This window comes from Myxine glutinosa, chromosome 3 (assembly GCF_964187855.1).
Source record: "Myxine glutinosa chromosome 3, kmMyxGlut1.1, whole genome shotgun sequence".
Classification (NCBI taxonomy): domain Eukaryota; kingdom Metazoa; phylum Chordata; class Myxini; order Myxiniformes; family Myxinidae; genus Myxine; species Myxine glutinosa.
The window spans coordinates 16,543,081-16,560,152 of NC_136263.1; the positions used below are offsets into that span (position 1 = coordinate 16,543,081).

Below are 17,072 nucleotides of genomic sequence, written 5' to 3' on the forward strand. Positions count from 1 at the left end.
CCTATTTAGCATGTCGAAGTACTGCTAAATGACAGGGTTTTCAAAGTGCAAAGACGACGATTTGTATTCTACATTGTTAAAGTATACAATTCAATTTAAATAAAATAGATTGTAAAAGTCATTAATCCATTCCAGGGTTTGCGGCTTTTTTTTTTCTTTTTTCTTTTTAAACGTGGGGGATACATCCCTGGAAAATTCCGCGAGTTGAATCCGCAAGTGCAGAGGACATTGTTTGAAAAGGGGCGGGGGGGAGGGAGGAATGTTTTTTTTTTTTTGTACGACATGGACTTGGCTCGTGGTAGATCTATGACAGAACAAAATAAAGGGAACAGCAGGAGAAAGGGGGAATGCAAACAGCAAGGCAGAGGGACGAAATAGACAGATGGACAAACAAGGTAGGCAGATAACGATGAGGGGTAAGGGAGAACACAAGGGGTGAAAAAGATGGATACGTAAGCAAAAACATTTGGAGGGTTGGGAGGTGGCTTAAAAGGTGTAGAAAAGATCATGATTTTGGATGGGGGATGATTTGAGATGGTGGTGAGCAGCTGTCTTGAAGACCTGGAGGGACGAATTAGATTGAAGAGGGAATGGAAGGTGGTTTCACAGGTGAGAAAAGAGGAATAAATGAGTAGTGAGCAGTGGTTCTGGATTTAGTCAATTTCACGAGGAGGGGATTATTGCTGGAACGAGTGTATCCTGCAGATACCTCAGAGGTACAAAGCACAGAGACGGCAGAGGATGGAAGTCTTGATAAGGTGCCGCCATGTTTGAGAAGGAGACAAGTTTGAAAGCTCATTCATGAGATTAGACAGATGTTGTTTTCTGTCTGTCCAGAGAGTAGACACACTTGTTGCGAGCATCATGGAATGACCTGAGGTAGTCTTCAGTTGGATTTGCCTTCCAGGAGGAGAATGCAAGTAGTTTTAAAGCAACTGCCTCGCCACAGGATTCAGAATACCAAGAGCGGGAGGGATGGGTACGATAACCGAAGACTAGATGGGATGAATCTGTGCACGAGAGTAGGTTTCTGTGGAAGAATTCCCAGGTTAAATTAATATCAGTGGCAGTAGATATCGGAGACCATTCCTGATGGGGTAAAAAAAAAATGTATTTTTTTTTTAACCACGAATACCTGAAGCACGAATGTAAAAGCAGGTCATGTGTTATAAACCGCAAATACGCAGGGTCCGCGAATGTTGGGACCGCGAATGTCAAGGCCAGACTGTATTTCACATCACCTTTATGACGTTCTTAAAAACAGTGAGTTTCCTGTTTGGAATTGATTTTCAATTTTGTTTGACCGTCAGGCAGGCCAACCAATAATATTATCTCACCCCTCTATGTGTATGTGTGGTCGGGACGAATTCAAAGACAAAGTACGGTAAAACGGCAAACCTGTCTTCTTATTCATGTCCCGATTTGTGTTCAAAATACAACATTAAATTTGAATAAGATGTTCCTCGATCTTAAACTGACAATTATAAACTGATAAGACGGGCAGACAGACGAGACGGATAGGCAGACGGACAGAAATGAGGCAATTGCTTAACCCCACTTTTCACTTCGCGTGCGTGGGGTAATTCTGGGACGGCTTGTACATTTACCAAACACATTAGTGAAACACTTATGTGAATTGTAGGACCAGTAGACAATGGACAAATCAGGTACGATATGGAATCTCAAAAAATGCTCAGACGGGAATGGCAAGCAGCAGACTTGACTGACGCAGATGTCGAGTACAACTTTAAATTATTTGTAGATATTAATCGTACGTAATTAACAGACGTACTCACATTTCAATTAGTATACGTACACATTTTGGTATGTAATTAGTAGACACACTCACATTCTGTGCAGACAGACAAACGGACCCAAATGCAATAGCTGTCCTCTGGCTAGGGTAAAAACTAAATAAATCAGCGTCTCAGCACCAAAGAGCAGGAACTTAAGAGTGTGACCTTCACATTAACAGGTCACAACAGCTACAAGCGACAGTGGGAGAGTTTTCCAAATAGGTTTTTCACATGAGACATTTAGAAGGGCAAAAGCAATATTATAATGCTTTCTTTCGATGAGAATTGAAGATAGGGGATGGAGAAAAAGTAAATAAACTAGACTCAAAATGAGATAACATATCAGAGTGCAATTCCAAAAGAGCAAGATTACCATAAACAGTTTCATTACAAAGCAACACCAAGATAGTTACCCTCGAGGCATTTATCGCCACATCGGAGAAACCATTTGTCCTTCCATTGCTGAACTCTGTGCACCGTCGACTCATCCTTGGTATCGTCGCTGCACGGCACACAAAGTAAACAAAACTACGATTGTACTCCAAGGACGATGGTCAGAGTACGTCCCAACCGTGATCTTCCCTCCCCTGCCGCAAGTAACTGAAAACACCAAATCGTTACGCCTCATCTTTCAAAGCTTTTATGATGTCCTGCACTATCGATTCGCTCGACACTTGCGGCAGCATACTTGCAGACGGCCTGCAATCCTGCTCCGCTTGCCAAGCTCGCTGCCCGGGGCATGAAAGGCCACCTTCGTACCTGGATTCCTCAATTTCCTCAACTCGTGCAGTCGATGTGTTGCCATCGATAGAACCATCTCCTCTCCTTTCCTCTCTGTGGACATTGAAGTGCTTCAAGGCAGCACCTCGGGCCGGATCTAACCCATCGTACAGAAACGACCTCTGATGCTGTGCAAATCCTCACTTCGTTGTTCCAAAAGACTCCACAATGTGTCTGATAGAAACCTCATCCCACCGATAGGCAGATAGCAGCTGCATCACTCTGACCATCGGTGGTATGATCAATGGAACGGGTCTTTCAATCCTGGACATAGTCCCCCTTTCGCTCCGCGGTGCGACGGGGGACAAAAATCTCATTCCTACTCCGGAAGGAAAGTCAAACAAACTTGTCTATTTCCATGGTCAGCCAATGAAAGAGGTTCAGTCCTTTGAACTTCAGCCTCACCATCATCCACAACCTCCGACACCATGATCTTTCCATCCCCATTAACCATATATGGAGGTTAGCTTGGATATATCCAAGCTAACCTCCATTTCTGTGATTGAGAGTTTGTCCCTCTATTAATCTTGTCCACCTTCTGTGTCCTCCCCCTTTACCCTTATTTCTCCAAGTTTCCCTCTAATTTGTCTCTCAACCCTGCTCTTGGTGTCGTCTGTCTCGCTCTCACGTTCTGTGTACGAGCCTCGACACTGTATACAAAACTAGAACGGCACTCTTTGACTTTGTCACGTCAACCAATATGACTCCACCCACATGTTTACATCACTAAACATACCTGTACCAAGATAGATTTTAATTCCTTCAAACGTTCTTAAGTTACCAGGGTAACAAAAACCTATTACAGACTCTGACCTTTGACCTCTTAATGCCGAAAGCTAATCAGTTAATCTTTACATCACGATTTATACTTATCCCAAGATTGGTCAAAATGCAATTCCTGGTTCAAAAGTTAGCTCGATAACATAATTTTTACATAATGGGACCTCTGACCCCTGACCTTTGACCTCTTGACCCCAAAATCGAATCAGTTCATCTTTACCTCATTATACATACCTGCACCAAGTTTGACTTGGATCCCTTCAGCAGTTCTCAAGTTATCACGGTAACGACAACCTAACATGGACAAATGGACAGGCAGACAGCCAGACAGACGACCTGAAAAAAATGTCTCCAACAACTTCATTGGCGGAGGCCAAAAAATGTTTAAAAATCTGTCTAGAAATGCATTTTTGGTTTTGTATTTGATATTTTGACCAAAACCCAGGGAGTGGGGCCAAAAGTGATAAACACACATTCATGCTATGCGGTGATCATAACTACCAAGTTTGGTGTGAATTTCGGTACAACTGTTTATGATATAGTATGACGGATGGACAGACAGAGCAGATTGCAACATTCCACGCTTTTTTTTTTTACAAAAATAATTCGGATAATTATATCGGTACCACCAAGCTTCCAAAGTCCCTCAAACAAGTTGCATTAAACAGTCGAAACAGGATTTTAAAAATCTTATGCAGTATTAGTGATCAAGAGCTCATGAAGGAGCTTGAAAACAATTACATGTAGAGCAAAGGGACGATGAAACATCAACGTACTTCGACCCGAATCACATGGCCACAAGTGGGCAACAAACAAATAATTACAATATCTGGGATCCTGGAATTCATGCATCGCAGGATAGGACCCAAAATGGGAACAAAATTTAAAATCACGACTCGAGTCATTCCGCACGGAATTCGATCACCTTCGGGGATCCGACAAACAGCCACGGTTGTAATGTTTCATATATGTTGAATAACCTGCGTCACTATTCAAGGTAGAGTCGATCATCGATCACATCATCCTCCTCACCCGACTTGAATCCACCTTTAACGTTACCGGCACTGCCCTCTCTTGGATTAAATCATACCTCTCTTACAGACGCCAGTTCATCTCCATCAATAACTGCAAATCCCCCACTGCTCCCCTCCCCCAAGGTGTCCCCCAAGGTTCAGTTCTTGGCCCCCTCCTCTTCATCCTTTACCTGTCCCCCCTCGGTCACTTAATCCGCCGTCATGGTCTCCAATTCCACTGCTTCGCCGATGACATCCAGCTTTTCATCTCCACCAAGTCCGTCTCCACCGACACCCACTCTATCCTGACAAAATGCATCACTGAAATAAAATCCTGGCTTCAAATCAACTTCCTCAAACTTAACTGTGATAAATCTGAAATAATCATCATTGGCCCAAAAACGCTCACAAAATCCACCCATAACTTTGCCCTCAACATCGACGGTATCCCAGTATCCACCTCCCCTCTCATCCGGAATCTTGGCGTCATCTTTGACCAAACCCTCTCCTTCGACAAATACACTAAACAGATCACAAAGACAGCCTTCTTTCACCTGAAAAACATCGCCCGTCTCCGCTCATCCCTCTCCTCCACGGCTGCAGAAACCCTCATCCATGCCTTCATCACCTCCCGTCTGGACTACTGCAATAGCCTCCTCTATGGTTCACCCTCAACAATCACCAATAAACTCCAATACATTCAGAACTCCGCTGCCCGTCTACTCACCCATTCCCGGACCCGTGACCACATCACCCCCGTCCTTTACAAGCTTCACTGGCTCCCCATCTCCCAGAGAATCCAGTACAAAATCCTCCTCTTGACCTACAAAGCCCTCCATAACCTGGCCCCATCCTACCTGGCTGACCTCCTCTCCAGACACACTCCCACCCGCAACCTCCGCTCTGCTGGTACCAACCTCCTGACCCCCCCCCCCCCCCCCCCCATCCGGACCAAATTCAGATCCTGGGGGGACAGGGCCTTCTCCATCGCTGCTCCCACCCTCTGGAACTCACTACCTCACACCATCAGAGACTCCTCCTCACTCACCACATTCAAAACATCACTCAAGACCCACCTGTTCAGCACTGCATTCAACATTCAACCCACAGCATTTAACCCCTGACTATCACTTCTCCTTCTCCCTCCTTTTGCTTTAAATATTTCCCTATTGATTCTTGTCTTTTTGCAATTGTTGTTTCCATGTTTTGTTATGCATTATGTTTTGCACTCTGTCAAAGCGCCTTTGGGCTTCATGAAAAGCGCTATACAAAATAAATGAATTATTATTATTATTATAGAGTGGAGTCGGGAAAATAAATAAATAACCAAATAGATGCAGGAATCGCAAGCACCAGCTCGGTGAAAAAAAACCAAAGCCATTCGACATTTGCATCAAAAGCTAGCGAAGCAAGAAGATCGACATCTTCCACATGGCTAATGGTGTTTGTCCAGGCAAACACGGGCTCCCGGTCCATGACCCGTGCTCGCTCGACGTGCTCCGACGGCGAGTTTACCTGGTGCAGACTCTAAGGCATTCGGCACAATCCTCAAAACGGATGGATTTAAACCGAAAGCGGTGAGTAGCCACCTATGTCCCGGGGTGAGGGATGCAAAACATTTGGCTCTGTTGGCTTGTGCGGGATGAACTTCCTCGAAATCTCATTTGTTTTCTTGTAGCAAGGTCACACGACGACCCACGTGATGAAACTTTGAAACAAGATTTAACAGCAACCAGGGGAGAATGAGCCACCAATCCCGGTCGCTGCAAAATTGGGCCTGCTTGGTGGAAAAAAAAGAGACAAAGGAAAGCACAAAAGGAACCTCCTAGTCGGGAAGTCTGAACAGGACTCGGTGTCGTGTCGAGAGCTAGAGCTGACCTGGGTGAAAGTACTGCAGAATTATCAGGACCTTTCCCCCTTTTACATGCGCAACACACACACGCACGCACTCACAAAATAACTTGCGATGCATTTTTAACACATGGAAACACCCTTTTATTTTTCACTCAAATGAAAGCGAAAATCTGCAGAACAAAACCATCTGCCGCTTCATTATCTGAGGAAGGTATCGCATAGCGTGACATATGATGCCATATGGTTACACAAACAACAAAATGGTCTACGATCACCATAAACAGGGAGTCTCAAACTTTATAATCACTCCAGCAAAGGAGGATGGAAGTTATGTTTTCACAACTGTCTGTTTGTCTAAGAGCAGAAAATCTCAAAAAAAAACTATGGACAGAATCGGAGACATTTGGTGGACATGTTTGGTGTGTGACAAGAACGAAGCGATTCGATTTTGGTGAAGATACGGATCCGGACATGAGAATTTTTTTAAAGTGATTGTTCACTATTGAGAGATATTGCCAGAAACAATATATAACACGATGTCTCAAAGTTATGGACGGATCTGGATGAAACTTGGAGGACAGGTCGGGTGTGTGATCCTGATCTGGAGATGAGTTGTTTTTTTGTTTTTTTAAAGTGATTATTTACTATTGAGAGATTGGGCCAAAAACTATATTGTTGTGGTTGTGGAAAGAGCCCGGGGTACCAAACTGAACACACAAGGGATCCCTAGTCTAGATATTTCCATATAAATATTGTTTAGTTGGGATACCCATCCCCTCGTATCAGTGTCCAGGGAAATGCATTTAGTCCAGTCATTAAACAACAATTATTACTGCATGTTCAACAAAATTTGAACAAAAGGTTTCTCGATGGGTTTCACCTCTGATACCTTTACTTAAAAAAAAAAAAAGTTTACCAAAATATGACATGGGGAACTACCTGAAAATAGGCCAAATCCAAGATGGCCACCATCAAAATTAACCAAAGTGGAAAAATGTCATAAATATGGAATTGATCAAGATAAAAACATGTACGATGAGTCTATTTATATATATAAATGCATTGGAATGTATTGTTTATATGTGCCGATTGATATGATAACGTAGAGATTGTAGACTGTTGAAAAAGAAATTAAAATTTTAATCAAATACAAAATCTTTGCCTAATAATGGCTAAAATTATTTATTAATTATAAATTAATATATATAATTATATAGAAAATATGAAATTATTTATAATTTTATTAATATTAATCATGAAACATCTGTTTACTTATTTTCCGGTGACTGATCTCAACTGATTGCGTCAACTGTAGACAAGAAAGAGATGGCTACCTGTGTGCTGTGCCTGGAGGCAATTAATCTGGACAAGCCTCAGGTTTATGCAAAGTTGACAGAAAAAGGCTGTGTTGGTATTACTAATGCCAATAGACTGCGCAAATTAGATGTTCCAGACATCATATACACTGAAAACTGCTGCCTTGTTGTACACAAGGAGTGTCGAAGTAAGCATATTAACGCAAAAGCAATCAAGGCAGATCAAAGACGTAGTGCATCTACAGATACAGCTCAGAAAACACTTCGATTACATATTACATCATTCACTTTCAAAACTGACTGTTTTCTGTGTGGTATTTCTGTTGACCAGGATGCTGCAGACAAACATCCAGATAGACGTGTACTTCAGTTCAGCCATGTGATGACGCTCGACTTCCAGAAAAAACACTGCATCACAATGTGCCCAGAGACACGATGACTGGGCCAGGATGGTACAGGCACGTATTGTGCATATGCTTGACCGACCAGCTGAGGAAGCCATCTATCACCATGAATGTGAAACATACTTAGGCTTAGGGAGGAATATTCCTGCAGCATATACTGAACAGGAGGCGGCTTCACCGAAGAAAAAGAAACCTGGACGACCAAAGAGTATGTCCAAGATGGCAGCATTTGAGATTGCCATTGCATACTTAGAAGAGAATGATGATGAGACTATTACATTAGATAATTCACCTTCCATTATCAAAATAAGAAGTGGGCTGAGCGATGATGAATTGTACACGACAGCTCAGCTGAAAGGGGAGCTGGTGAATTACTATGGGGACAAGGGGTCCATAACTACAATTAGGCAACAGCCGAACATTGTAACTCTTACATCGAATGTGAACAATATCATACAAGAGGCACATGTAAATGCTGCAAAAGCCGACCAATCCAACATGGATGACTTGATCAAAATTGTGGGAGAATACATTCGTTCAGAGATAAAAGGAATGAACAAACACGACGATGAATATCCAGACTCTGATGAGATGACATCTATTTACAGAAATCTTGATTATCTCCCACATTCATTACGCATCCTCCGAGAAACCATCATCAAGAGTCGAAACTCTAAGCTCCATACGGCATCATTTGGCCAGGCAATAATGCAATCAACATGTCCACGTTCTTTTCTGCCTCCTCCACAAGTTGGGCTCAGTGTCACACGAGAACACAAATATGGCCACCGTGATCTAGTGGACATGATTAGCAAACTCGGCTTTTGCTCATCATACACTGAAGCATCCAAGTATAGACAAAATGCAGCAACCACTCAGGGTGTTGACCTATTTGATGAGATTGCAGACACATTCCTGCAATACGAGGCTGATAATGTCGACCATGCCAGCAGAACGCTTTAATGGCAGTGACACAATCCATGTCATGGGTCAGATGGGAACATTATCCCTGCTTTAAAAGTAACACGGAGGGTACCCCGACTGAAGGTGAACATGGATGATCTTAAGAAAGTCTGCCATGTTAAACTGGTCCCACAAATAAACCCCAAGGCAGTTCAAGAAAACATTATCTACACTAAACTTGGTAAGTTCGGTCGTGATGATAAGAATAGCAAGCTGGACATGCTCTGGCGTGTGTCTGCATCTCTACTCAAGATCATTAAATGCAACTGTACTGGAATGTGTGCCAAAAACACGTGCTCCTGCAGGAAAAATGGACTCAAACGTAACTTGGTGTGTGGTCACTGTAAAGGGATAACATGCACCAATTGGCCAATATCATGATTCCAGTGACACCACTGACTAATAGTGATGCACTGTGCAAATTTCAGATAAGACATTATATGTGCAGAGAGGCATGGTAGTATTAACCTTAATCCAGCAATTAAAGTGAATAAGAACATGTTTTAAGAGTTCCATTGACATTATAATTTTGTCATCAACATTGAATATATAGATGTCAGGGGTTTGAATATGCTAATTGATAGAGATTTCTAACCACTTTCTAATGCCGTTAGTTATGTACATGTAGAGACACTAATTTTGCATTTTTCGTCAAATCTTGGTGGCCATTTTGCATTTTATGTGACATTGAACTTGAAAATTACATTCCATAACATGTATATGTATATGCTGATATGAATAGACTCATCATACGTTTTTATCTTGGCTGGTTCCATATTTGAAACTTTTTCCACTTTGGTTAATTTTGATGGTGGCCATCTTGGATTTGGCCTATTTTCAGGTAGTTCCCCATGTCATATTTTGGTAAACTTTTTTTAATTTTAAGTAGAGGTATCAAAGAGGTGAAACCCATCGAGAAACCTTTTGTACAAATTTTGTTGAACATCAACTATTTAATGACTGAACTAATTTTATGTATAGTACATTCGTCACCCATTGCGATTCCCCACTTTCCTAAAATCCCTTCGAATCTCTCTCAAACCTCTCCTTCCCCACACTTTCCCACAGCACAAACATTACACACAAAGCAGCATACGCACACATTACATTACAGAACACACACAATCAAAGCCAGTTCAGCGCTACAATCACCGCTCTGCGAGGCAATTCCTGCATTAGGTGGTTAATCCACACTGCGCCACTACAGCTCGACCATCACCGACCTGCAAGACCGACCCTCTGAGCAGCTATGGGTCACATGCTCCAATGAGAAAGCGGCATGTGGGGGATGGAGGAGGGTGAAAGGATCCGATGGTGACCTTCACGTCAAGAAGCCATGCCTCGGTCAGGTGCAATATAAGACGGTGTATTAAACGGAATGGAGCTGCTTGCGTCTAAGGAGAGTTGCTTGCGACTAAGGAACGAGAAGCTGCTTGTGCCTAAGCAACGGAAGGAGAAGCTGATTGCATCTCAGCAATGCACCGAGGAAGCTGCTTGCGTCGAAGCAACGGACCAAGAAGCTGATTGGGTCAAAGCAACAGAACTAGGAGCTGCATGCGTCGAAGCAACGGAACAAGAAGCTCCTTGGGTCAAAGCAACGGAACGAGAAGCTCCTTGGGTCGAAGCAACGGAACGAGAAGCTCCTTGGGTCGAAGCAACGGAACGAGAAGCTCCTTGGGTCGAAGCAACGGAACGAGAAGCTCCTTGGGTCGAAGCAACGGAACGAGAAGCTCCTTGGGTCGAAGCAACGGAACGAGAAGCTCCTTGGGTCAAAGCAACGGAACGAGAAGCTCCTTGGGTCGACGCAACGGAACGAGAAGCTCCTTGGGTCGACGCAACGGAACGAGAAGCTCCTTGGGTCGACGCAACGGAACGAGAAGCTCCTTGGGTCGACGCAACGGAACGAGAAGCTCCTTGGGTCGAAGCAACGGAACGAGAAGCTCCTTGGGTCGAAGCAACGGAACGAGAAGCTCCTTGGGTCGACGCAACGGAACGAGAAGCTCCTTGGGTCGACGCAACGGAACGAGAAGCTCCTTGGGTCGAAGCAACAGAACGAGAAGCTCCTTGGGTCAAAGCAACGGAAAGCAAAGCTGCTTGCGTCTCAGCAACGGAACGCAAAGCTGCTTGTGTCTAAGCAACGGAATGCAAAGCTGCTTGCGTCTCAGCAACGGAACGCAAAGCTGCTTGCGGCTCAGCAACGGAACGCAAAGCTGCTTGCGGCTCAGCAACGGAACGCAAAGCTGCTTGCGGCTCAGCAACGGAACGCAAAGCTGCTTGCGTCTCAGCAACGGAACGCAAAGCTGCTTGCGTCTCGGCAACGGAACGCAAAGCTGCTTGCGTCTCGGCAACGGAACGCAAAGCTGCTTGCGTCTCGGCAACGGAACGCAAAGCTGCTTGCGTCTCAGCAACGGAACGCAAAGCTGCTTGCGTCTCAGCAACGGAACGCAAAGCTGCTTGCGTCTCAGCAACGGAACGCAAAGCTGCTTGCGTCTCAGCAACGGAACGCAAAGCTGCTTGCGTCTCAGCAACGGACCGCAAAGCTGCTTGCGTCTCAGCAACGGAACGCAAAGCTGCTTGCGTCTCAGCAACGGAACGCAAAGCTGCTTGCGTCTCAGCAACGGAACGCAAAGCTGCTTGCGTCTCAGCAATGGAACGCAAAGCTGCTTGCGTCTCAGCAACGGAACGCAAAGCTGCTTGCGTCTCAGCAACGGAACGCAAAGCTGCTTGCGTCTCAGCAACGGAACGCAAAGCTGCTTGCGTCTAAGCAACGGAACGAGAAGCTGCTTGCATCTAAGCAACGGAACAAGAAGCTGCTTGCGTCTAAGGAACGGAACGAAAAGCTGCTTGCATCTAAGGAACAGAACGAGAACTGTCTTTGTCGAGGAGACAGAATAGCACGAGCTGCGCAAGGGCAAATCTCTGCAAAGCATTGGTGCACCTCCACCTCTCTGCGAGTAGGCTGGGCCCACGGACCACAAGCGAACGGCATAACATGTTCCTTGGACACAGCAGCCATATACACCGATTCACATGATCTTCCCTTGCTATGCCTACTTTCAAATTAGTCTGCTTGGAATGCACAAAAGAGTTATCAAAGTCATCAACGGTCACCCTTTGACATATCTGGGGAGGGCAATAACAGGCATATCACACTTTCCTCTTGCTCTTACATTGCATATGCAACACCTCTCCAGACCTGCTACACCACATCAATCTCGCTTTCCTCCCGCTCCTCCTTTTCCTTCCTCCCCACCACATTGGGACCAACGTGAGCCTGCTGGATCAGGTAGAGTGAGCGAGAGGCTGATTCAACGCCTCAAACTGATCTCTGTCTCTTTTCTATAATTTTCCTGGAGTGACTGAGGCATACCTGTCTTGTGTTTAGAGATACTATAATAATTCGTAAGGGTGTAGCGGTTACCGGAAGCACGACACAATCACCTTGCACCGGCCGATGACGTAACCGGCGGGCGGTTACTTGCCCGGACTCGCCCGGACGTGTCCGGACTTGCCTTGCCCGGGCGGACTCTCGATTTGCATACCACGCCCCGTTGAGAGGCGTGGCTGACTTATTTGCATACCACCAAAATTACCAAACCAAAATTGGTGAAATCTATAAAATTCCTCTCTGCTCACCTTCACTCCTTCATTCCTCTTTTCTGCCACCTCTGGAAAAAACTCTCACACTCTTCAATCCCACTCCTCCCTACAGGTCTTTAAAACAGCTGTTCACCACCATCTCTTATCTTCCCCAATCCAAAACCTTGATCTTTTCTACCCCCGCTAATTTCACCCCAAATCCACTTTTTTGAGGTGCCGACTTCTTTCCTGGAGGTCCTTGGTGTCCTTGCGTTTTATACCTATCCTGCCTCCCCCCAGGCTCTCTCCCTCCCACACATCTCCCGATGTCCCTGCTCTCAAATGTTGTGTTTGTGTGCTTCCTCCCCTTCTCTCCCCATCTTGTCGACCGCTCCCCTTTTTATATACTTTGTTTGCTTGTTTGTTTGATTTGTTTGTTTGATAAATGTTAGCTCTTTCATGAGCCTCGACACTGTATACAAAGAAAGAAGAAAAAAAATTCATCAATGCGTATGCCGTCCTTCGGATGGATGTAAAACTTGACGTCCGTCTGTCGGCATTAGTTCGTGGACGTTAAATATTGCATAGTATCTTTCATGAAGAGTAGGGGAACTATCACCACCATACTGAACAAATTAGATCTCTGCTTTAACCGACATGTGTAACTGCATCAGCACCACAACTGAAAACCCTGCAAATGATACTATCCACATTCCACAACCATCTGCTATGTACGATAGAAAGATCATCAACTATATATGGATTTGATTGGCCAGTGAAACTCCAGGGTATAACATGAGTCGAGAAACGTTTCAAAGCTCGAAACACCGTGGAGGGGTCGCTCACCAATGGGATCTGAAAAATTATATCCTGGGTTGGAACAATAGGACATATTAGGTATATATTTTTAGTGATCGAGCAAAATTAAAACAGCCTTTCACTACCATTTCTTATCTTCCCCCATCCAAAACCTTGATCTTTTCTACCCCCGCTAATTCACTCTAGATCCACTTTTTTATTTATTTATTCCAACTTCTTTCCTGGAAGTCCTTGCAGTGTCCATATGTTTTATACCTCTCCCACCTCCCCCCGAAGCCCTCTCCCTTCCACATTTCTCTCGATGTCCCTGCTCTCAAATGTGTTTGTGTCCTTCCCCCTCTCTCCCCATCTTGTCTACCACTCCCCTTATTTTGTGTTTTATGTGTCGATTTGACTTTTTGTGTGATTAATGTTAGCTCTTTCACGAGCCTCGATCTTGTATACAAAAAAACCCAAAAAAAAAACTATGCCTACACCTCTGGTCGTTTCCCGATCCATTCAATGACCACACCATTTCCCTCCTCCCCTCCCCCCGGTGAAATATAAGAAATAAATTAACAGAATAAATTTTAGGATGTGGATAAAAATCAGTGGGCCAGATGGCCTCCTAATGGAACACACCCTGTGAAAACTCAAAGTTGAATTTTACGGTCACAATTGGGCCATAAGGGTGTCATTGGCAATATCGCGCATCACTCTTGAAACCATAGCCAGGAGAAATCACATATGAGGCCCCATGATATGCTATAAACGATCAATATGCAGTCCATATATATAATGTGATCACAGCTCAATAAATTGAACAGCCAATGGGATTCATCATTCGTGCGTAAAGACTCATGTAAGCAGCTTTGTTAACTAAAGTCAAGAAAGCCAAAACCTTGATCTTTTCTACCCCCGTTAAAACAACCCAAATCCGCCTCTTTCAATCCCCAACTTCTTTCCTGAAATTCCTAGAAGTGTTCATTTGCTTTATACCGTGAACCCCTCCCTCCTCCCCCAGCCCTCCTCTTCCACAGATCTACCGACGTCCCTGTTCTCTTCTGTTGTTGTGCTTGTGTGCTTCCCTCTCTCCCACTGTCTCCCGCTCCCTTCATTGTATGTTTTGTGTCTGTGAACGTTTTCATGTTCAATGTGTTAGCTCTTACACGAGCCTCGATTCTGTATACAAAAAAAAAAAAAAAAAAAAAAAAAACCAAGCACTGATCCGTTCATCTGAGAGGGATACGACAACTATAGAATGCCTTAATCACGTTGAGTTTCGTCAAAACTTATTCATTTAGTAGCGACTGTATAAAAATGCAATTGTTTGTTTGTACAAATTTGACTGAATGGTTTGTAATTACAATGCTTTTACGTCTGGAAGGTGTGCCCCTATGAAAGCCATGATAACCAATTACACAACTCAACACGGAGTTTGTGCAAGGTGCAAACCGCACTTGGGGATGGGGGTGGGGGCGGGGTGAGTTAAATCACTACATCCTCCGTCGACAAACTACAATCCCCCTGTCAAGTTTGGTTGAGATTGGATAAGTGTGACCGAATGTATCGCAGTCAAACAAAACAAAGACAGGCAAGCCAGACAGACACCAAATTGCTTATTTTAGTGCGATGATCACTCTCAACAAGACGAAGAAGAAGGCACAAAAGCACAGGTCACCTTGATTGCGGACATCATCTACGGCCTCGCTCAGCTCATCCTTCAGGAACTCGCTGTCTTGTGAGATCTGGTCCCCCTTTTCGATGAAATTGTGCGTGGCTCGCTCCACGGATGCACTCAGGACGTGCGCCTTCTTGGAGCGACCCTTCTTTTTATTCGATGGGCCCTTCTGGTTGAGATTCACAAGGGTCGTGACCTGCATAAAGTAATTAGATGTCAACCACTATGTATAGACTGCCATTGCATGTACAATGTACATCACACATGGCCGAGCAGGCAGATCACCTATTCCATAAAAAATAAATTAGTGATCGAGCAAATAAATGAGTTTGACAACTTATTTTTTTGTATATCTAAATATATAAAAGAAAGTTTTTGTTTGTTGGTCTGCACACGCTAATCTCCTGAACGGTGAAAGATAGGAGGAAACCTCTGAAGCCCTGGGCCCTGGGAAGGTTATAGGCTAGGTGGCGAGGCCGGTTGAGGCCACCTCGGCCAGGCTGGGCCCATTTCGCAATTAAAAGCTGAGCTGAATTATAGTAGTCAATCTTCTACGGCCGCGAGTAAAGGCTGAATTATAGTAGTAAGACCTATATGTACAGAAGATTAGGATCTTAGCTCTTACACGAGCCTCGATCTTGGGGAGGGGGGGGGGAGGGGGGCAAATCAACATCCCAGATGAACAGCATTATCCCGAATACAAAGAAATACACACATGCATACAAATAAAAAGGCGAGCATCACCATAGAACAAAAAAACGTCATAAATGCAGGCCTTGACCACTACGGTACACATTCCCACAATTTCAAATAAACAGACATGGACAAAGGCAGAGATAAGAGGTAAATGTGTAGAAGGCAGAGAGGGATGTGCAAGGCAAAGAAAGGTTGGGGTGGTGGTGGGCAGAGCACAGGGTAGGAGCGTGGGCCATGTGGAGAGGAGAGGGGCGTGGGGAATGTGGAGAGGAGAGGGGTGTGGGGAATGTGGAGAGGAGAGGGGTGTGGGGAATGTGGAGAGGAGAGGGGTGTGGGGAATGTGGAGAGGAGAGGCGTGTGGGGAATGTGGAGAGGAGAGGGGTGTGGGGAACGTGGAGAGGAGAGGGGCGTGGGGAATGTGGAGAGGGGCGTGGGGAATGTGGAGAGGAGAGGGGCGTGGGCCATGTGGAGAGGTGAGGGGGTGGACAATGTGGAGCGGAGAGGGACATGGGCCATGTGGATAGGAGAGGTGCGTGGGCCATGTGGAGAGGAGAGGCGCGTGGGCCATGTGGAGAGGTGAGGGGGTGGGGAATGTGGAAAGGAGAGGGACGTGGGGAATGTGGAGAGGAGAGGAGCGTGGGGAATGTGGAGGAGAGGAGCGTGGGGAATGTGGAGAGGAGAGGGGCGTGGGCCATGCGGAGAGGAGAGGGGCATGGGAAATGTGGAGAGGAGAGGGGCGTGGGGAATGTGGAGAGGAGAGGGGCGTGGGCCATGTGGAGAGGTGAGGGGGGTGGACAATGTGGAGCAGAGAGGGACATGGGCCATGTGGATAGGAGAGTTGCGTGGGCCATGTGGAGAGGAGAGGGACGTGGGCCATGTGGAGAGGAGAGGGGCGTGGGCCATGTGGAGAGGAGAGGGGCGTGGGCCATGTGGAGAGGTGAGGGGGTGGGGAATGTGGAAAAGAGAGGGGCGTGGGGAATGTGGAGAGGAGAGGGACGTGGGGAATGTGGAGAGGAGAGGAGCGTGGGGAATGTGAAGAGGAGAGGAGCATGGGCCATGTGGAGAGGAGAGGGGCATGGGCCATATGGAGAAGAGAGGGGCGTGGGCCATGTGGAGAGAAGAGGAGCGTGGGCCATGTGGAGAGAAGAGGAGCGTGGGCCATGTGGAGAGGAAAGAAGTGTGGGCCGAGAGGAGAGGAGCGTGGGCCATGTGGAGAGGAGAGGAGCGTGGGCCATGTGGAGAGGAAAGAAGTGTGGGCCATGTGGAGAGGAGAGGAGCATGGGCCATGTGGAGAGGAGAGGGGCGTGGGCCATGTGGAGAGAAGAGGAGCGTGGGCCATGTGGAGAGGAAAGAAGTGTGGCCGAGAGGAGAGGAGCGTGGGCTATGTGGAGAGGAGAGGAGCGTGGGCCATG

General features: G+C 45.7%; 1 protein-coding gene across 1 annotated transcript in view; it reads right to left on the reverse strand.

The window, feature by feature from the left end:
* Positions 1–17,072, reverse strand: part of LOC137423802 (catenin alpha-2) — a 220,929-nt gene that overhangs the window by 173,874 nt on the left and 29,983 nt on the right. The window contains exon 3 of the mRNA XM_068111318.2: positions 14,965–15,160. Coding sequence (XP_067967419.1) covers positions 14,965–15,160 — 196 coding nt within the window. The remainder of the gene's footprint in view (positions 1–14,964; positions 15,161–17,072) is intronic.